Below are 18,703 nucleotides of genomic sequence, written 5' to 3' on the forward strand. Positions count from 1 at the left end.
GACAAAACAACATTTTTACATTTGTCAATATTTTACACATTTTTGGCTATGTATAAGGTATGTGTGCATGCATGTATGATTTTTTAACAATACAGAACTTGATTTTTGTGTGATAATGTTTGACGCGTTCTGGACGCAAGCGGACTTTGTGAAATCATCAAACGGCATAGCCGATTATCGATGCCTATCTTTGGCATTGGCCTTTTTTTAAAATTCTGGATGGGCAATCATTCAATTTAAGGATGTCTTTATTTCAGGGGACTATTTATTGAAATCTTCAGTTAACTTTTTAAGTGATTCAGTTAACTTGATAAGTGATTCTGCTAACCTTGCAAGCTGCTAAATTCTGCAAGCCATTTCTTTGTAATTAAAGCTTTTAACATTTCTGTTTTTGATTTTAAGACCCTGGGAACTCCCTGCTTGCTTTGTTGGAATTTTACATCAAAAATACAGTATATATATATATATATATATATATATATATATATATATATATATATATATATATATATATATATATATATATATATATAAAGCTGTTTGATGGACAAAAGACATTTCAACAAAGAGATAGAACCCTATTTTCGGATGTCAATATGTTCCTTTTTATTACAAATGAATATCGGTTATGAGCGTCCTTGACCACTAATAATTGGTATTGGTATGACCTCTGAAAAACCCATATTGGTCTCTCTCTAGTACCTCTTATACCAGCTATTCATCATCTTAGCCAGTTAGACTCAGAAGGGTTGTAGGCACGCTGGAGCCTATCCCAGTTGTCTTTGAGCATTTGGCGGACTACACCCCGAACTGGTTGCCAGCCAATCGCGGGGCACACTTCGACAAACAAATATTTTTTTTCTGTTTTTATAATGGACTCTGTCCACTGCGGATTTTCACCTGCAGCAGACATTTCTGAAACTTTTCATCATGGTAATGATGTGATTTTTATGTTGTAGACTGCCAATCTTGATTATATCCTCTGGTTTCAGCTGGCCCATGGACGCTCTCCAGCAATGCAAACCAAAATGAATGGGAGACACAAATGAGCCTGTGCATCGCACCTAAGCTGAAGGTACTGTTGCTTTGGGAGAAGAGTGAAGTGTAATCAGTGTTAGCCGTGGTTTAACTTTTCCTCCACCCCACAGCTCTTGGACAGCCAGCTGAAGGAAATGAACACCTCCATCCAGACGGACTCTCAAAATTCTAACAATGTCATCATGTGGCTGCTGAGTAACAATCCAGCTCTCTTATTGGGTTCTCTTCGTGTCAGTTCCAGCCTCCATAAATCTGCGGTGTGGCGCTGCAAGGAGAAAGTGTCTCTGCAGCACCTTACCCATGTGGTGGAGCTGAACGATGGCAGAGACACCCTGCCTGTGCTCTGGAGGTTTCTGAACAAGGTCAGCAGTCAATGAAATGCTGGGCCATTAAAAGCAGGGGTCAGAAGGGCTGAGGAGCATCTGTGTTGTAGATGCTGTATTCTGGTCCTTGGTCAGATTTTGATAAAAAATTTCAGATAAAAAAAAAAACCTCACCACTATAATATGCAAGCCATGACTGTGCTTGACTTGCCGCTTTAGAAAGTAACAAGTGGATGAGTTTATCGTTGGCCCTTTCAGGAAGCGGAGCTGCGACTGGTGAAGCACCTCCCTGACATTGTAAGCCTGCAGAAAGGACTTCTCAAAGTGTTTCTAAACGTCAGCGAAGATTCGTGCGGTACCATCGCCCAGTTTCTCAGCGGCCAGACGGGTACCGAACAGCGCCCGTGTTGCGGTTGTGAGTCATTGATGCCGACCACATTTTTATCTCTGACACGACATCCCTGCGCAGGTTCTTCGAGGACCTGGTACAGGAAACGCATCGACACCTTTCTGAAAACCTGGAATCAGCTTAGGTCATCTTTGGCAACATACGGTCAGTTGAAAAACCCCGACTGTGAATGCGGCACTGTGAGCTGACCTCCGCCAAATTGCCCGCCGGCGCTCAGATGAGATCAGCGTGCCCGGCGAGTTGTGCCGACGTGACCTCGACGCCGACAGTGACCTCAAGGTCCTGCTGCCGCAGCGGCATGGACCCGGGCTGTGCGCCACCGCCCTGGTCAGCTACCTCATCGGCCTGCACAATGACATGGTCAGATGTGTGGATAAGCACATGGGGGAGAAGACCAGGTGAGGGTGCTCTTTACCTACTTTTGCATCTTTGGACATGCTACTGCACTTTTTGACAGATTGACTTGATGGTCTATTCCTGATGAATTTACTTATTTTTTCTTGAAAAATGTGGGACATGACAAATGGTCAAAGTTCATTTATTTATTATTTCGCATATGCGCTCAGTATGCAGCAAAGGAGGCTAATTTTTTTTCCGGGCCTGACCCAGCTACGAGGTCGGCCCCGTAGATTTGACAGAGCTCCACGTAATCCACTACGAGCCGGAGCGGGATCTGATGCCTCTGGTCCTGGCCAACACCCAGTACAGCGTCCAAAGGGGCCAGGAGACCCTCCGCGAGTACGATTTGCCCAGGATCCAGAAACAGATTTTCTTCCGCTTCCTTCTGGGCAAACCGATCATCCGCCTCAAAGTGAGAACTGACGCACACGCCCTGCCCGAGAAAAGTCTATTAAGTGTGTGGTGAGGGATTTTGTGGGCCGAAAACATGTAGGATAAACTGAAAAAAAAGAGCAAAACTATAATTGACCAAAAGATGTTAAGCTCATAAATAAAAAAAAGAAAAAAAACCAAAGTGTATAATACGCAAATAAACAACAAAAAAATGAAGATAAAAAAAAAATCTTGTCTGATTTTACTTATTGCGTGCCCCTAGAATACTCATATTTTATCAGAATTTCAATCGGCAATGTACCAAAGGTAAGATTTGGTCATATCTATGTATGCATTTAATTGCCTGGGAAAAAGCTTCACGTATGATGATAAAGCTCCTTCACGTGCATGGTGAGAGGCTATACAAAAACCAAAAACTGACAAAAGTACAATGAATACATGAATACATGAAAAAACAAAAAACATGAATAGTGAATGAAAAAAAGTAAATGGTAGTAATATACAGGTGAATTATACAGTACATTCTGCCATTGAGTGGAACAGCATTGTAGCATTCTCCCTGACACCAACAAAAAGCTGAAGAAATAGTCATTATTTGTCATAGACTTTTGCCTCGCAATTTCAGCTCTTATTGCAGGGTTTTGCTCTTTTTCTTGTGATTTTTCTCTTAAATCAAACCAGTCAAAAATGAGCAATTTTTTGCATTCAAAAACAATAAATTCAACCTCTACTTCGTGAAGTTTTGATCATATGAACCGCTGGTTTACCCTGCCATTTTTCTCGATTCATCCTAATTCAGAACGGACAAAAATCATTGGTTTTACATTTTACCTAAACGATTTCCGAAAAAAAAAAAAAAAACGTTTGCACCGAAAGGCATTCTTTCCCCCCCTCCCCAGGGCATCCCGACACTGGTGAACCGGCCCGACCGCAACTACTCCGTCATCCTGCGAGACGTCGAGGAGAAAGTGTCGCAGGTGAGTCAGGCCGCCGCCTGCGAGGCGCCCCGCCCAGCGCTGACCGAGCCGTCTGCCGGCAGGAGCCTCTGTCCGGCCAGACCATGCTGGCGCTGGCCCAGGAGCTGCACAACTACAGCGAGGCCTGCGAGGCCCTGTCGGCGTTGGAGGTGGCTCTGGGCTTCCTGGCCATGGCCGGGGGAGACCCTCACATGCGCCTGTCCGGCTACCTGGAGGACGTGCTGCGCATGGGAAGCCAGCTGAGCGACTGTGTCCTCAAGGTCGCCGTCTTGCCTCTTTTGGAGCCGGCTCACTCCTATTTTCAAGCGGGCTTTTTCTTTTGTGCGCCGCAGGTCCTGAGTTGGTGCTACCTCAAACACTGCGTGGTCCTCTGGCAGCTGCTGAACGCCCTCAAATCGGAAACCATGCTCATGCTTAATAGGGTAATGCCGGGAATAATGTTCTCACAGTATGTGACGGAGAGCGCGCCGCGGTTACAATACCATATTTTCCAAACCCAAAAGTGCATGTATAATATGAAATGATTCAGTCCAATTCAAAGACATGTTTTTTTGGTTTGTTTTTAAGAGTGCAGACTTTCAATCCCAGGTAGTTGTGTTTTTCAATTATTTTTCCCGAGTATTTTGCGAAAGGAGAGTCTAAAAATGACAGCTCGTATGTAATCGATGACTTCATGTAATTAACTACTCAAGTAATCAAGTATTTAATTGATGAAGTACCAAGGAACGATTATTTTGAGTACTAAAGTACTGTAGTAATCGATTACTTCAGGTAAAACTAATGAATTACTTAAGTAAATACGGAAAAGTTCGTCTTTGGGGTTGAATGAGTTCATTTGTTTTTCATTTACCGTAGTAACCCTGGCCATCACTTTGATTTCATCCTGGCCGCACGTTTCCTCCACAGGATCCTTTTGAAAACGTCTGCGAGGAGTACAAGCAGACCCTGGGTGAAAGCGAGCGTCGCCTGCTGACTTCTTTCTGCAATGGGAGCAGCGTCGACATCTTCCTGCTGGAACTGCATGACTTGCTGGTGCTGGAACTGAAGAACCCCAAGGCACCTGATGAATTCAAAGCGGAATGGAGGTATTTGGATGAGCTCCGCCAAAGCGGAAACTTTGCCGGAGATTTTTTTTTTCTCCGTTTGCGCCGGTGATGCCCCGCGTCTTAAGTTGATGTTTTTGTCTCTCCGAAGTCTGATTTCCATTTTGGACCCTTCTTTGGAGGACAAGTACCCGAGCTTCCCGTCGGACATCCGCCTTTCTCACTGTGTCGACGCCTGGAAGTTCATCAACGGCGTCAAGCAAGAGCGCGTTCGCAGGCAAACTGGATAAGAAGGCGGCCTTTTGTGCCTTTCTTTGTCTTTCAATCATTGCTTATCAGTGTACTGTTTCCCGTTAAATTGCATTTGCAAAACCTCATCAAAATAAGGGACCTAAAAATGAGTAATTCACTGTTGCTGGTGTCTAGAGTTTTTTGTCATGGGGTTAATAATTATAACTTTCTTTATTCCTATCGAAGAGGTACACAACAAAATATCTTTTTTGCCATGAAAGATCTTAGTCATTACTATGCAAATAAATATTTTTCAATGTTTGTGATTTTTTTTTTTCTTCACACACACACACAGGGCTCTGCTGACTGATGGTCTGGGCCTCTGTATTCTTTAAATTACCCCTTTATGGTGGTGGTTGTTCTCATTTATTCTAATTAGTACAGTGACCCCTCATTTTTCATGGTTAATTGGGACCGCAACCTCAGCCCGCGATAAGTGAAAGCCTCGATGTAGCGTCCCCCTCCCCCACAGAATTAAAAAAAAAAATAGCATTTAAAAAAATATATGTATACATTTTTTTATTTCAAAAGTCTTCACACTATACATATTGAGACAAATATTACTGCAGTACTGTACACCTATTTACTTAAATTTTAAATGATTAAACCTGACACAGTAACTGAACCTAACTTACCCCTTTCCATCATTTGAAGTCTGGCGGCATATTAGTGGCACCCGGAAGTCTAACTGAAGTCCAACCTGTAGATAATCATAACAATGAGAGTTTATACTTGAAATACCATTTTATTAAACACACAAATATGATGTATGAATATGACACAGATATGAGGACCCACGGGTGTATCTAAAGCAAGAAACAAAACGTTTTTTCTGAAGCCGGCAAATCTTGAAAGCAGTGCCTTGACCGCATCCAACCTTTTACGCACTCTTGCGTCGACAAATCTTTCATTTAAAATGTGTTTAAAATTGTCTGTTCTGGTTCCCTTGTGTTGGCAAGTTACTTCAAAACTGTAAAGCATTCTTCATGACTTATTACTGTCATTTCAAAGTAACTAGTTACATTACATTCTTCATGACTTATTACTGTCATTTCAAAGTAACTAGTTACATTACATTCTTCATGACTTATTACTGTCATTTCAAAGTAATTAGTTACATTACTGCATTATTGTATTTTCAATGCATTACACTACATTACTTTGATTGCTCTCACCACCATAACTGGAAGTATGGCTTTGCCATTCTAAATGTAGCTCATTACGCTCATTACACATCCAGTGAAAGAATGGTAGTTTTTAGGCTTAAACCAATCATTTAAGCTACCGCATTTCTGCACTATAAGGCTCACCGGATTATAAAACGCACCCTCAATGAAATTTTCAAACGTTTTCCATATATAAGGCGCAACAGTAGAAGCAGTCAAACTTTACTAGATTACAAACCAGCTTTGACAACTCCATTCACTCCCAAAATGAATAAACAACTGTCTGTTTTATTACTATTTCCGTGACAGTTTCTTTTAACAGCAAGTTATAACGTAGTGCAACATTTATCAGGGAACTTTTCCTGGAGTGGCAGCATGGTTTAAAAAAATATATAAATATATATCTTGGCCATCCTAAGTGGCCTCAGTAGTGACTGAAGGATTGCTGCGCGTGCCGACGTCACCGAATTCTAGGTTGCTGCCCCACCTAGGAATACAGCGGTAGAAAATTGAGCAATGCTGCTCTCAAGGCCGTTAAACCGCATTGCCTTTGCTGGGTTTTCAAGAATATTGAATCGTTAATTTGGTAAAGGGAGAAGCTGTTCGAGATAGGCGGGAGTTAAAATAAATGAATCTTGTTTTCTTCCAATTCTGAAGCAACGATGCCAAGTAATCCGGCAGTTGGACTAGCCCAGAAAAATGCTGGGACATTCATTTCCAAATACAAAGCCACAGGGCAACCTACCTTTTTGAAAGTGGGCCCTGCACTTGCTTGTGTATGGAACAGTCGCTAAATGCCACTAGAATCGGTTGGTGTGTAATGAACCATTGAGATGCCATGCTATACCTGTCATTTTTTTTTGAAAAGCTATGGGACGCATTGTGTAAAAGGGTTAAAAGAAAGCACAAACCCATCATCTATCAGCATATCGGTGGGTGGGCAAAACCCAAAAAAGACAACTTAATTTCTTTTACATGTAATTTTTAATGAAGTTCCTTCGGCAAGGGAAATCTTCCTACTTGGGTAAGAGGTTTGCTGCGTACCAGGTACAAAAATGGTTAAATTTCCTGATGCAAGCAGATTGTTGAAACCATTTGCCAATGAGAAGGTCTGTCCACTTGCACTCCGTCAGGCTGCTTGTGAAACAGAGGAAGCCGGTGCAGCGTGTGATCTGCCGGTCAGGGTTACAAAGGCAATTGGTCAACGCCGGCAGACGCCTCACGAAAGCGCCTTCGGGATCGCGTTGCCAACATTGTGAGCAAAGCCAGCAAAACGGCTGAGCCGCGGCAGGGTTAACTGACAAAAAAAACAAAAGCCTGTATTGAAGTCACTACCTTACAGCCGCAGCCCCTTCCATAGTGTTTCAGCAGTTTTTTCTGAGTGGCACTCATGTCATCCCACGGCTGAAAGAGGTCGCATGAGTTGATGTGCAGCGACTTGTCTGGATACATTCTAGCTGAAAGTTTATAATAAAAAAAGAAAATGGGGCAAGGAAAATTGAAATGGACATTGTTTTTTGTCTCCATCTCTCAGTGGATGGAGCTTAACGTGCTCAGTAGAAAACACTGGCCATTCTAATGTATTTAATAGTTTTAGTTCATTTCATGTTTGCCATTCTTACACCTTTCAAAAAAGAAACAAAAACAGGAAAAACAGATTGAATGCCCGGACTCTTAAACGTAAAGATGTCTGAGTTCAATGAGTTATGCGATTAAGTGACAACAAATTACTTAGTAAATTAATCAAGATTAATTAAGAGGATAGTTTAGAAGCGTTATTTAATTCAAACCTGTTCAAAATGAAATTTATATTTTTCCGCTTTTTCCAACAATTAGTTGTACATTTACCTGTGAGTTAAATTCAAACGTTCCATCAAACATTGATGGTACTGCATACAGACTTTTTTTTTTAATTACCCATGAGTAGATATTTAGTGCCTCTGGTCAGAGTAATCCCACATGCGTCAGAGCTGGCTGCAGTGTAGATAGCAGTAAAAATCTTGTTGTCAGGACCTTTGAACATCTATTAGAGGGGGGAGAAAAAAAAAAGTCAAGTTTGCAAGGAAGCAAGACAAATGTAAAAATTCTTACCTCAATCTGCTCAATGTCATACTTGACGGGTAGGAAGCTACCTTGGGGGTTAGCCGCCACGCCAACTACTTTTGCATTAATGACTACGAAGACAAAGAAGGGGGGGGGGGGGGGGGGCACGAACAGGGCAACATTCGGGTATGATATTCAAACACAAAAACATTTTAAAAATGCATCTTGAGTTTTATTCTTGATAAACTACAGTGTTGCCTCGCTACTTTAATGTTTGGTTCTTTTGGTATTGTGCACAAAAAACGCTAACAAAACAAGAAAAACCGGTCAAACTATAACTTGGTGGATTTTGATGGCTGCAGTTATGTTGGGGAACACAACCCCCGCGATAAGCGAGGGAACACCTTACATAACGTGTCAAACGTAAATGATCAAAACGTCTGCAATTCCAATTAAGTGAATCAACTTGCTACATCAAAACTAAAAACTGTCGGCACTCGCGTAAATTAATAATGGCAAAATCAAAACAAGGTTTGTGTTCGTATTAAAACCCATGCGGAAAAACACCGTTCCGAGGTCTATATCAGAAGGGCGGCGTCATGTGACTTCCAAATCGGGTTAATAAACGCTCCCCCAATTGTTTCAAAACTGCGAGTGAAGAGTGATTATGTGACGGTTTTCCAAAATCAAATTAAATTATAACATTGCACCAATCAAATGTGCGTGTTTCTTCCCACTGTAATTTTTGTAAATTTCCCAAAATGAAAATAACGCAAAAATAAAGAGCCATACTTCTTGGTTAAAGAGCTGATATTGTTAATGTGATGTTACGTATAGCCTACAGATGTGACTGTGGGATAGATTTCGAATGTTCCGTTTCATTTTTCCATGCCATTTCTGCCATCTAGTGTATTTTTGTGGTCATTCTCACGAACGTCAGACTAGAAAAATGAGCTAAAAAATAATGGTTTAAGCTCACAGAGCTAAGGACTTGGAAAGACTTATAATTTACATTGGTTTATTACACTAACTTACAAGTCAAAGGAAATACGAAAGTACCGCCTTTGAAACAGCAACACACAAGTGCAAGCAATAAACCAAAAAAATGTAATAATGCGACTTACCGACGTCCGAGTGGCAAAACTTCGCCTGGGGATGCTTTGGGGAACATTTGCAGGCTTGTGCGCCTTCTTGGACTTGCCACAAACACAACACAAACAGTGAAAGCAACGCTATCATTGTGGACGAATAATAACAATATTGATGAGAAATAAAATCAAAAAAAGAAACGGAGAACGTTTGAAGTAGGACGCAGCTCGAGAGCACGTGGCAGACACGAGCTTGTGAAAGGTGCTTTTATAGCCCCGGACTCCGCCCACTTGCACGCCACGCGCGCACGCACACCTGATTTCAGTTTATGCGATTTTATTAATGGCGTTAAGGTCGATTGTGACATCTGATTCGCAGCCAGCCGGAACTCGTCGAGCTGCGAAGAGGAGATGCCATTAATAAGGCACGTCCAAACCCGGTCCTCGAGGGCCACCGATCCTGCATGTTTTGGATGTTTCCGGCATCCAATGCAGTTGATTCAAATGATCAGGTTTGTAGTCAGGCTTCCGCTGAGCTTGCTGATGAGCTAATCATTTGAATCAGGTGCGGTAGGAGGACAGAAACCTCCAAAACATGCCGGATAGGCGGCCCTCCACGACTGGCTTTGGACATGCCTGCCATAAATGAAGTTTCAAAAGTGGAACGTGACAGACTCTCACGTCGTCACCTGGTCTCAGCTTGGAGAAGAAAAATTTGGGTTTTGAACTGGGCTAAGATTTCAAATGAGTATTTTTAAATGGGGTTAGTTTTTCACAGGAACTGGGGTTACAAATTGGGGCTTTGAACTAGGGTAGGGTTTCAAATGAGTACTTTTAAATGGAGTTAGGTTTTTACAGTAGGCTTTTAAACAAGAACCGGTTTCAAACTAAGGTTTTAAACTGTTGTATGTTTCCAAATAAGTGTTTTTAAATGGGGTTAAGGTTTCACAGTGGGGTTCTAAACAAGGGCTAGTTTCAAGTTAGTATTTTAAGTAGGGTTTGTAGGGATCAGAGTGGGGTTTTAAACAAGACCTAAGGTTTCAACTTAGTTGGAAAATAGTGTAAGTGTTTGAAAGTAGGGTTTGAACTAGAGTAAGGGTTTTGAATTTGGGATTTAAACTACAGTTAGTGTTTCAAAAGTGGTTTAAATGGGGTTTCATATTAGGGGTTTAAATTAACATGGTGGTTTGAAAACAGGACCAGGCTCAAACAAGATTAAAGGTTAAATATTTGGGTTTGAAACAGGCAGTGTTTCAATTGAGTATTTGCAAGTAAAGTTAGGTTTTCACAGGGTGGGATTGAACAACCTAGGGTTAGTGCCTAGGTTCATTTGTCAGACATTTGTAAGAAATTGTACACAAAAAAGGAGACAAGGCAATCTTCCCAACTCATGCATGAGGGGAGCGAAGAGGAACCGGCCAAGGACAATTCTACTGCGCTCTGCCAATCTCTCCGACTCCCCTTACTTTTATTTGTTACAGAGATCCCTAACTACATGAAGGTCCCGGCCCTCAAGGGGCAGGAAAAAACGCAAGTCTATGGCCGGGACCTTGTGTACTTGTCCTTCTATGTGTGAGCATGTGGGTGAGAAACTAATGCATGTATGAAAAAATACGTAGCGAAACATTCTGATAATGCATAGCAAAAACATCGATAAGAGTCACAGGTGTGGGAACGCTCCGACTGGCGGGCTTGAGCGGCCTTCCTTCTGCTTGAAAGAAAACAATGACGAGACAGTTCTTTTCCCACAAACAGTGCACTCATTCTCCCAGCGTACCATCAACATACCTAGCAGTACATCAGCAGTTTATTCATTCATTATTATCATTCAGTATGTGTTTATTCATTCACACAGCAAAGCATTTCTTCATTGCGAGCATTAATATTTTGTAGCAAATGTATAATCACTATATCTATAATTATTCTAACAATAATTATTCTAACAGTTAGAAATTTAGGTTTTAAACAGAAGTATGGTTTCAATGTTTTCAAATACTGTTAGTAGGGTTCACCGAGGGTTTTGAATTTGGGTTTTAAACAGAATTATGGTTTCAGTATTTTCAAATACCCTTAGTAGGGTTCACCGAGGGTTTTGAATTTGGGTTTTAAACAAGATCTAGGGTTTCAATATAGTTTTAAACTAGGGTAAGGTTTTAAAAGCAGCGTTTTAAACTAGAGATAGGGTTTTATATAATTGGAATGTATTATTATACTGTACTGTATTTGCACAATGGTTGATATATATATATATATATATATATATATATATATATATATATATATATATATATATATATATATATATATATATATATATATATATATATATATATATATATATATATATATATATATATATATATATATATATATATATATATAGGCTCCTTTTTGTCTCCGGTGTCCTCATTGGTCGCAGTGAGCATTCAATTGTTTTTATCTCATTTCAGAACCTTTCAATTGTTCAACAGTGACGGGCGGGTTTTTGTTGCTAAATTTACTTTGAAATGTGACGTTGATTTGACACGTCTGGATTAAGTGTGGACGTTTCATTTCTTTTGTCTCTCTGTCATTAGTGACTTGACGCGAATATGTCATGGGTGATTTCTTTACAACTGACTTTCATGTGGTAGTATTGCCAGAAAAAAATCCTTGAAGTTGACTTAATTGTGACAGGTAAAAACGATTGAAGAAAAAGATTCTCCTCACAAAATGCGTGACATTTGTTGAAAGTCTCTTTAAAAAAGATTTTGTTAATTGTATTTCTTCTAAATAAGTTGAAAGTAAAGTTTAAAGTTGCTTAAAAGTTAGGATTCACGCCTGATGAAGTTTAGCCTCAACATTTGTTGAACGTTTCTTTACATTTATTTATTTGAATTGCTTTACCCTTTTTGTGTGTGTGTGTGTGTGTGTGTGTGTGTGTGTGTGTTTTTTGAGTTAAGGTTGAACGTTTTTGCTACTTCACTTTCAAGGTAACCGTTACGCTCAATATGGTCCACGTACTTCACATTGACATAAGTTCATACGTTTTATTTCACAATGTGGGGAAAAAACGCGCTTGAACATGTGAAAATACTGCTCTCAACTGGACAAAAAAATATATTACAGTAATCCTACCACGTGCACATTAGAGCGAACCGTTTTATTAAGTTTGATCCGTGTCTACGTATTTTAATTTTAAACATTTATGTGACAAAATGTCTACACATTTAAATCGAAAACATTTAAACAATGTGAAAAACCCGCAGTACTGCTGGTACCTAACAATTTAGGGACAGTGATATGTCTTTGGGATTGAATGAGTGAATTTATCGTCTCTTTGGCCCCCAAACTAAAAGTCTGTTGCTGGTGCTGCGGGTCTTTTTTTCTTTCCAGGCCAGTGTCAGTGTCTCACAGGCTGGGAGGAGCACAGGAGCGAGTGTTACCACATCTCGGAAGACACCAAGACATGGAAGGAGGCCAACGCCTTCTGCCTGACACAGGACAGCAACCCGACGAACATTCTGGACGAGGAGCGCTCGGTCAGCGGAGCTCACCTCGACCTCCCTCACTTGTACCGCATGTCGGGAATCTCAGCTCCATCTTGTATGATTCATTGTAGGAATGGCTGATGAAAAGAACGAGCACGGGAATGTTCTGGCTGGGCCTGACTGATGAGGGCGCGGAGGAAAAGTGGACGTGGAGCGACGGGAGTCCTTTCGACGAAACCAACGCGTGAGTGACCGCTCTCAGATCTCAGAAAACGTAGAAATGCCCGGTTCCCCCTGCGGTCGTTTGTCGCTAGGTAGATTTCATCAGTGCCGAAACGAGCGGCTGTTTGGCAGGAGCTCTGTTTATTTGCAGGAACTGGGGGGAGGGACAGCCCAACCACCACGCTGACGGCAAGTTTGGAGCACACTGTGTAGCTATGGTGCACGACGATGGCGGTCGCTGGTCGGACAACCACTGCGATGACATGAAGGAGAGATATGTCTGCAAAAAAAACCTGCTATCTGTGTGCTACTGTCACATGCCAAACAGGAAAAGTCTAACGCCCCCAGTAACGTTGTCATTGTTCTGGATATGTTTGCAGATGTTCGTGGCTACATCTTTGTCTTCCCGCGAGAAACTACTGAAGATGGCGTGCAACTGAAAACTGATCAAGAATCGTTCTCTGCATTGACCGTCTGTCTGTGGTAACGGGTATCGCCAGTGGCACCTTGCGCTCACTCCAGGATGCAAACGTGGTTACCTATTGTACTTGACGAAAAGTCCAGATTCCTCTCTTGGACTTGGGCTAGGTGGTACTGTTTTAACTCAAAGTACAAACTCTGAAGGAGAAGATGGAAGAGATGAAAGGTTAATTAAAAACATCAAATAGTAATGTTGATAAATGTATTAGTTGCTATCATCTCAATTAAAACGGCACTTTGTATGAGAGAAATGAATCCGAGTAATGTTAGCTATCATTGGCTTAACCTGTGCTATCAAAATGTGATCCCATAGCTTTGCTCATGTCAAGTGCACCATCGATATCAAACCAACGAACAACTAGAAGCTGCAGAGGAAAACTTGCTGGACACGGGCCGTCGTGGACTAGGGTTTGACACTTTGAGGAAAATAGTTAGTTGCTCATTTCGCTTTTTCTTTTTTTTAAGATTCTTGTCAGATCTCAGAAGCTACAACTTCTTCTCTATGGTTACACCAACATATCCATCAGCCTTTGAAATCTGGAAGGAGAAAGACGGCTGTCGTTCATGCCAGTGATGGTTGTGCAAATTTCTGGTCTCAGACTGCTCCTCCAAACAACCGATAACACCCTGTGCGTCACCCGGACCTTTAAAAGAGTTGTGGCTGGACCAGAGACCTCCCATCAAGAAATGTATCCGCGCTGGGAAGATCAGCCGCAAGCCCATTATCATCCTGGGCCAAGACCAGGACACTTACGGGGGAGGCTTCGACTCCACCCAGTCCTTTGTTGGCACGATCTCACGACTTCACATGTGGGACTACGTCCTCTCCACAAAGCTTATCAGAAGGTACCAATCTGGCTCAAGCATCACATCTGGCAATGTGCTCAACTGAGACGACCTTGACTATAAAATCTCTGGTGCCGCTTTCATTGAAGAAGAGGCCCTGTAGTTTCTGCGGGTAAGCACGGAATCCTTTTCACTTCTCAGGTGCTGCATTTTACTTTTAAGTACTGACGTAGTACATTGTTCCAGCCATGAAGAACTATCCAAAGTAATCAATTAATTTAGGACTTAAAACTTAGTTGCGTAATAACTCAATACTTAGTTGTGCAATATAACTGATTGCTTAGGTTCTGAATTACCTAAAGTAACTGATCATTTTAGAACGCAATTGAGTAGCAGCCATTTGAAGAGCCTTCTTCAAATGAAAAAAAAAATACTTAGGGTTGAAGCTATCCATAAAAAAAATAAACAATTAAAAACCATAAAAAAGAATACTTAATTGATGTTGACGATTGTGTTAGTACTTAACTGCTTAAAGGGATCATTTTAGTACTAAAGTAATTGATTACTTTTGCCTAAAGGGATCATTTTAGTACTAAAGTAATTGACTTCAAGTCCTAAAGTAGTTCTTTAGTGTAGTAATTAAATACCAATGATCCAAATAAATCAATTGCTTTCGGGTTTAACTCATACTTAATTGCTGAATGCAAATGATTGCTTTAGCATTGAATTGCCTAAAGTAACTGCTTATTTTCAAACTCGATTTAGTACCCAAACATTGGGCTTGAATGTCTTGATAAAAAGGAAAAACAACCTTGATTTAAAATAAAACAAAACAAAAAAAACCTCATCATGAATGTAATTGATTGCTTTAGTACTTAATTGAATCAAGAAATTCTCATTTCAGAACTTAATCATTTTGGTAACAGCCATTTTAAGACCATTCAGCCAAACACAAAAACGGGATTTGAACGGCTCGATTAAAAAACAGTTCATGCGCTCTATTAATGTCTGATTGCTTTAGTAACTGATCGTTTTAGAACTTAAATTTAGTAGCAGGCATTTTAAAAACAGGGTTTGGGATTGAATGTCTCAAAAAAAAAAATAAAAAAAATGGTTTTTGTCTTTCAGATGAGCATCCAGTGCGACGAGTCTTCCCATGCGGGCATCAAACCTCTCAGCTCAGTGGACTACAAGTACCGGATCGCATGTTACGAACTAGACGTTCCTTGAGCCGCAAAAAAAAATTCACAGTAATTGCATCTGCTGCCAGTAGATGGCATGGTTTTGCAAAGTGACAATTACTGAATTTAGTTCTTGAAAGTTAATTTCTATTTTGTCACTGTTCTCCAATGTAACGTCACATTACCTCTTCTCCAATTTGGTTCAAATAAAGCAGCATCAAAAGTTTGAATTTGTCTCCCCTTGTACTCTTGTGAAAGCATCAAGCATGGTGGTTTGACAGGACGAGGAACTTGGCCGGACAAGATTGTTTTGTAGACTACTTGACATCGTTGCTTCAAATTTAGATGAAAACAAAACATCCATTCGTCATTTAAACTCCCTGGGTTTTTGTCCCATCGGTATTTCATAACAAACGGGCCAGAGAAGTGAAAATGATCACCTAATACATAGTGTAATCTTTAGTAACACTAATATATTTCCGCAGTACTCGATGATAAACTGGTGGAAATTGTACAACGCAACCTACCTTTTTGAAAGTGGACCCTGCACTTGCTTGTGTATGGAAGAGTCGCTAAATGCCACTAGAATCTGTTGGTGTGTAATGAACCATTGAGATGCCATTCAATCTTACTGCTACCATTCCTATACCTGTCATTTTTTTGAAAAGCTATGGGACGCATTGTGTAAAAGGGTTAAAAGAAAGCACAAACCCATCATCTATCAGCATGTCGGTGGGTGGGCAAAACCAAAAAAAGACAAATTAATTTCTTTTACATGTCATTTTTAATGAAGTTCCTTTGGCAAGGGAAATCTTCCTACTTGGGTAAGAGGTTTGCTGCGTACCAGGTACAAAAATGGTTAAATTTCCTGATGCAAGCAGATTGTTGAAACCATTTGCCAATGAGAAGGTCAGTCCACTTGCACTCCGTCAGGCTGCTTGTGAAACAGAGGAAGCCGGTGCAGCGTGTGATCTGCCGGTCAGGGTTAAAAAGGCAATTGGTCAACGCCGGCAGACGCCTCACGAAAGCGCCTTCGGGGTTGCGTTGCCAACATTGTGAGCAAAGCCAGCAAAACGGCTGAGCCGCGGCAGGGTTAACTGACAAAAAAAAAAAAAAAAAAACAAACGCCTGTATTGAAGTCACTACCTTACAGCCACAGCCCCTTCCATAGTGTTTCAGCAGTTTCTTCTGCGTGGCACTCATGTCATCCCACGGCTGAAAGAAGTCGCATGAGTTGACGTGCAGCGACTTGTCTGGATACATTCTAGCTGAAAGTATAAAAAAAAAAAAAAAAAAAGACAATGGGGCAAGGAAAATTGTAAAGGACATTGTGCTCAGTAGAAAACACTAGTCATTCTAATGTATATAATAGTTGTTTTAGTTCATTTCATGTTTGCCATTCTTACACCTTTCGAAAAAGAAACAAAAACAGGAAAAATAGATTGAATGCCCGGACTTTAACGTAAAGATGTCTGAGTTCAATGAGTTATGCGATTAAGTGATAACGAATTACTTAGTAAATTAATCAAGATTAATTAAGAGGAGTGATAGTTTAGAACCGTTATTTAATTCGAACCTGTTCAAAATGAGATTTCAGCCTCTCAAGTTCATGTTAAGGTTTCAGTTAAGTGTAATGACAAATTTTTAAAAGTTCAAAATTTATATTTTTCCGCTTTTTCCCAACAATTAGTTGGTGGTAAACTTATTTGTCCATTTACCTGTGAGTTAAATTCAAACATTCCATCAAACATTGATGGTACTGCATAAAGACTTTTTTTAATTACCCATAAGTAGATATTTAGTGCCTCTGGTCAGAGTAATCCCACATGCGTCAGAGCTGGCTGAAGTGTAGATAGCCGTAAAAATCTTGTTGTCAGGGCCTTTGAACATCTATTGGAGGGGGGAGAAAAAAAAAAAAAAGTCAAATTTGCAAGGAAGCTAGACAAATGTAAAAATTCTTACCTCAATCTGCTCAATGTCATACTTGACGGGTAGGAAGCTACCTTGGGGGTTAGCCGCCACGCCAACTACTTTTGCATTAATGACTACAAAGACAAAGAAGGGGGGGGGGGGGGCACGAACAGGGCAACATTCGGGTATGATATTCAAACACAAAAACATTTTAAAAATGCATCTTGAGTTTTATTCTTGATATACAGTGTTCCCTCGCTACTTTAATGTTTGGTTCTTTTGGTATTGTGCACAAAAAATGCTAACTAAACAAGAAAAACCGGTCAAACTATAACTTGGTGGATTTTGATGGCTGCAGTTATGTTGGGGAACACAACCCCCGCGATAAGCGAGGGAACATCTTACATAACGTGTCAAACAACAAAATCAAAACAAGGTTTGTGTTCGTATTAAAACCCATGCGGAAAAACACCGTTCCGAGGTCTATATCAGAAGGGCGGCGTCATGTGACTTCCAAATCGGGTTGCTAAACGCTCCAATTGTTTCAAAACTACAAGTGAAGAGTGATTATGTGACGGTTTTCCAAAATCAAATTAAATTATAACATTGCACCAATCAAATGTTTGTGCGTGTGTGTGTGTGTGTTTTCCCACTGTAATTTTTGTATATGTCCCAAAATGAGCCTACAGATGTCACTGTGGGATAGATTTCGAATGTTCAGTTTCATTTCGGGAATCAGCCGTTCCATTTTTCCATCCGATTTCTGCCATCTCCAGTGTATTTTTTTGTGAGGTCATTGTCACGAATGTCAGAATAGAAAAATGAGCTAAAAAGAAAAAAGGTTTAAGCTCACAGAGATAAGGACTTGGAAAGACTTATTTACGTTGGTTTATTAACCTAACTTACAAGTCATAGGAAATACGACAGTGCCGCCTTTGAAACAGCAACACACAAGTGCAAGCAATAAACCAAAAAATGTAATAATGCGACTTACCGACGTCCGAGTGGCAAAACTTCGCCTGGGGATGCTTTGGGGAACATTTGCAGGCTTGTGCGCCTTCTTGGACTTGCCACAAACACAACACAAACAGTGAAAGCAACGCTATCATTGTGGACGAATAATAACAATATTGATGATGAGAGATAAAAATCGAAAAAAAGAAACGGACAACGTTGGAAGTAGGACGCAGCTCGAGAGCACGTGGCAGACACCAGCTTGTGAAAGGTGGCTTTTATAGCCGCGGACTCCGCCCACTTGCACGCCACGCGCGCACGCACACCTGATTTCAGTTTATGCGATTTTTTTTAATGGCGTTAAGGTCGATTGTGACATCTGATTCGCAGCCAGCCGGAACTCGTCGAGCCGCGAAGAGGAGATGCCATTAATATGGCACGTCCAAACCCGGGCCTCGAAGGCCACGGATCCTGCATTTTTTGGATGTTTCCGGCATCCAATGCAGTTGATTCAAATGATCAGGTTTGT

At 40.8% G+C, this 18,703-nt stretch overlaps 4 protein-coding genes and 1 pseudogene across 4 annotated transcripts in view; 3 read left to right on the top strand and 2 right to left on the bottom strand.

Moving 5' to 3' along the window:
* LOC148410294 (E3 ubiquitin-protein ligase rnf213-alpha-like) overlaps window positions 1-5,134 on the top strand; it is a 44,769-nt gene extending 39,635 nt beyond the window's left edge. Inside the window, exons 56-66 of the mRNA XM_088436852.1 lie at window positions 993-1,075; window positions 1,149-1,400; window positions 1,620-1,749; window positions 1,831-1,914; window positions 1,988-2,168; window positions 2,380-2,581; window positions 3,462-3,539; window positions 3,602-3,799; window positions 3,872-3,961; window positions 4,446-4,624; window positions 4,734-5,134. Of these exons, the coding sequence (XP_088292978.1) occupies window positions 993-1,075; window positions 1,149-1,400; window positions 1,620-1,749; window positions 1,831-1,914; window positions 1,988-2,168; window positions 2,380-2,581; window positions 3,462-3,539; window positions 3,602-3,799; window positions 3,872-3,961; window positions 4,446-4,624; window positions 4,734-4,872 (1,616 nt within the window). The 3' untranslated portion in view covers window positions 4,873-5,134. The remainder of the gene's footprint in view (window positions 1-992; window positions 1,076-1,148; window positions 1,401-1,619; window positions 1,750-1,830; window positions 1,915-1,987; window positions 2,169-2,379; window positions 2,582-3,461; window positions 3,540-3,601; window positions 3,800-3,871; window positions 3,962-4,445; window positions 4,625-4,733) is intronic.
* Window positions 5,135-6,453: 1,319 nt separating this feature from the next.
* On the bottom strand, window positions 6,454-9,392 carry LOC148410295 (metalloproteinase inhibitor 2-like). The gene is made up of 6 exons (XM_088436853.1): window positions 9,207-9,392; window positions 8,131-8,213; window positions 7,957-8,062; window positions 7,375-7,496; window positions 7,084-7,211; window positions 6,454-6,526 (listed from the first exon to the last, which is right to left on the bottom strand). The coding sequence occupies exons 1-6, from the start codon at window positions 9,319-9,321 to the stop codon at window positions 6,454-6,456; spliced, it is 627 nt and encodes a 208-aa protein (XP_088292979.1). The 5' UTR covers window positions 9,322-9,392.
* A 2,374-nt stretch (window positions 9,393-11,766) lies between these two features.
* On the top strand, window positions 11,767-13,627 carry LOC148410296 (C-type lectin lectoxin-Phi1-like). Its single transcript, XM_088436854.1, has 4 exons — window positions 11,767-11,770; window positions 12,546-12,691; window positions 12,772-12,884; window positions 13,014-13,627. Exons 1-4 carry the CDS (start codon window positions 11,767-11,769, stop codon window positions 13,300-13,302), a joined length of 552 nt encoding a protein of 183 aa, XP_088292980.1. The 3' UTR covers window positions 13,303-13,627.
* LOC148410297 (C-reactive protein-like) lies at window positions 13,493-14,291 on the top strand (annotated as a pseudogene).
* A 1,834-nt stretch (window positions 14,292-16,125) lies between these two features.
* LOC148410298 (metalloproteinase inhibitor 2-like) lies at window positions 16,126-18,408 on the bottom strand. The gene is made up of 5 exons (XM_088436855.1): window positions 18,215-18,408; window positions 17,272-17,354; window positions 17,094-17,199; window positions 16,456-16,577; window positions 16,126-16,281 (listed from the first exon to the last, which is right to left on the bottom strand). The coding sequence occupies exons 1-5, from the start codon at window positions 18,327-18,329 to the stop codon at window positions 16,126-16,128; spliced, it is 582 nt and encodes a 193-aa protein (XP_088292981.1). The 5' UTR covers window positions 18,330-18,408.
* Between the last annotated feature and the right edge of the window lie 295 nt (window positions 18,409-18,703).

This window comes from Hippichthys cyanospilos, chromosome 16 (genome assembly GCF_059441005.1).
Source record: "Hippichthys cyanospilos isolate Australia breed blue-spotted pipefish chromosome 16, RoL_Hcya_1.0, whole genome shotgun sequence".
NCBI classification, from domain to species: domain Eukaryota; kingdom Metazoa; phylum Chordata; class Actinopteri; order Syngnathiformes; family Syngnathidae; genus Hippichthys; species Hippichthys cyanospilos.

Bases quoted from the DNA above. Each gene is read 5' to 3' on its own strand.
- LOC148410295 (XM_088436853.1), bottom strand. From the start codon at position 9,321: ATGATAGCGTTGCTTTCACTGTTTGTGTTGTGTTTGTGGCAAGTCCAA. The intron at 8,214-9,206 runs GTAAGTCGCATT...TTGTCTTCGTAG, and splicing joins GTTTTGCCACTCGGACGTCG to TCATTAATGCAAAAGTAGTT. The intron at 6,527-7,083 runs GTACGCAGCAAA...CTGTATTCCTAG, and splicing joins TTTAACCATTTTTGTACCTG to GTGGGGCAGCAACCTAGAAT.
- LOC148410296 (XM_088436854.1), top strand. The intron at 12,692-12,771 runs GTCAGCGGAGCT...GATTCATTGTAG, and splicing joins TTCTGGACGAGGAGCGCTCG to GAATGGCTGATGAAAAGAAC. The intron at 12,885-13,013 runs GTGAGTGACCGC...GTTTATTTGCAG, and splicing joins CCTTTCGACGAAACCAACGC to GAACTGGGGGGAGGGACAGC.
- LOC148410298 (XM_088436855.1), bottom strand. From the start codon at position 18,329: ATGATAGCGTTGCTTTCACTGTTTGTGTTGTGTTTGTGGCAAGTCCAA. The intron at 17,200-17,271 runs GTAAGAATTTTT...CCCCTCCAATAG, and splicing joins ATGACATTGAGCAGATTGAG to ATGTTCAAAGGCCCTGACAA. The intron at 16,282-16,455 runs GTAGTGACTTCA...CCTGACCGGCAG, and splicing joins GAAGGGGCTGTGGCTGTAAG to ATCACACGCTGCACCGGCTT.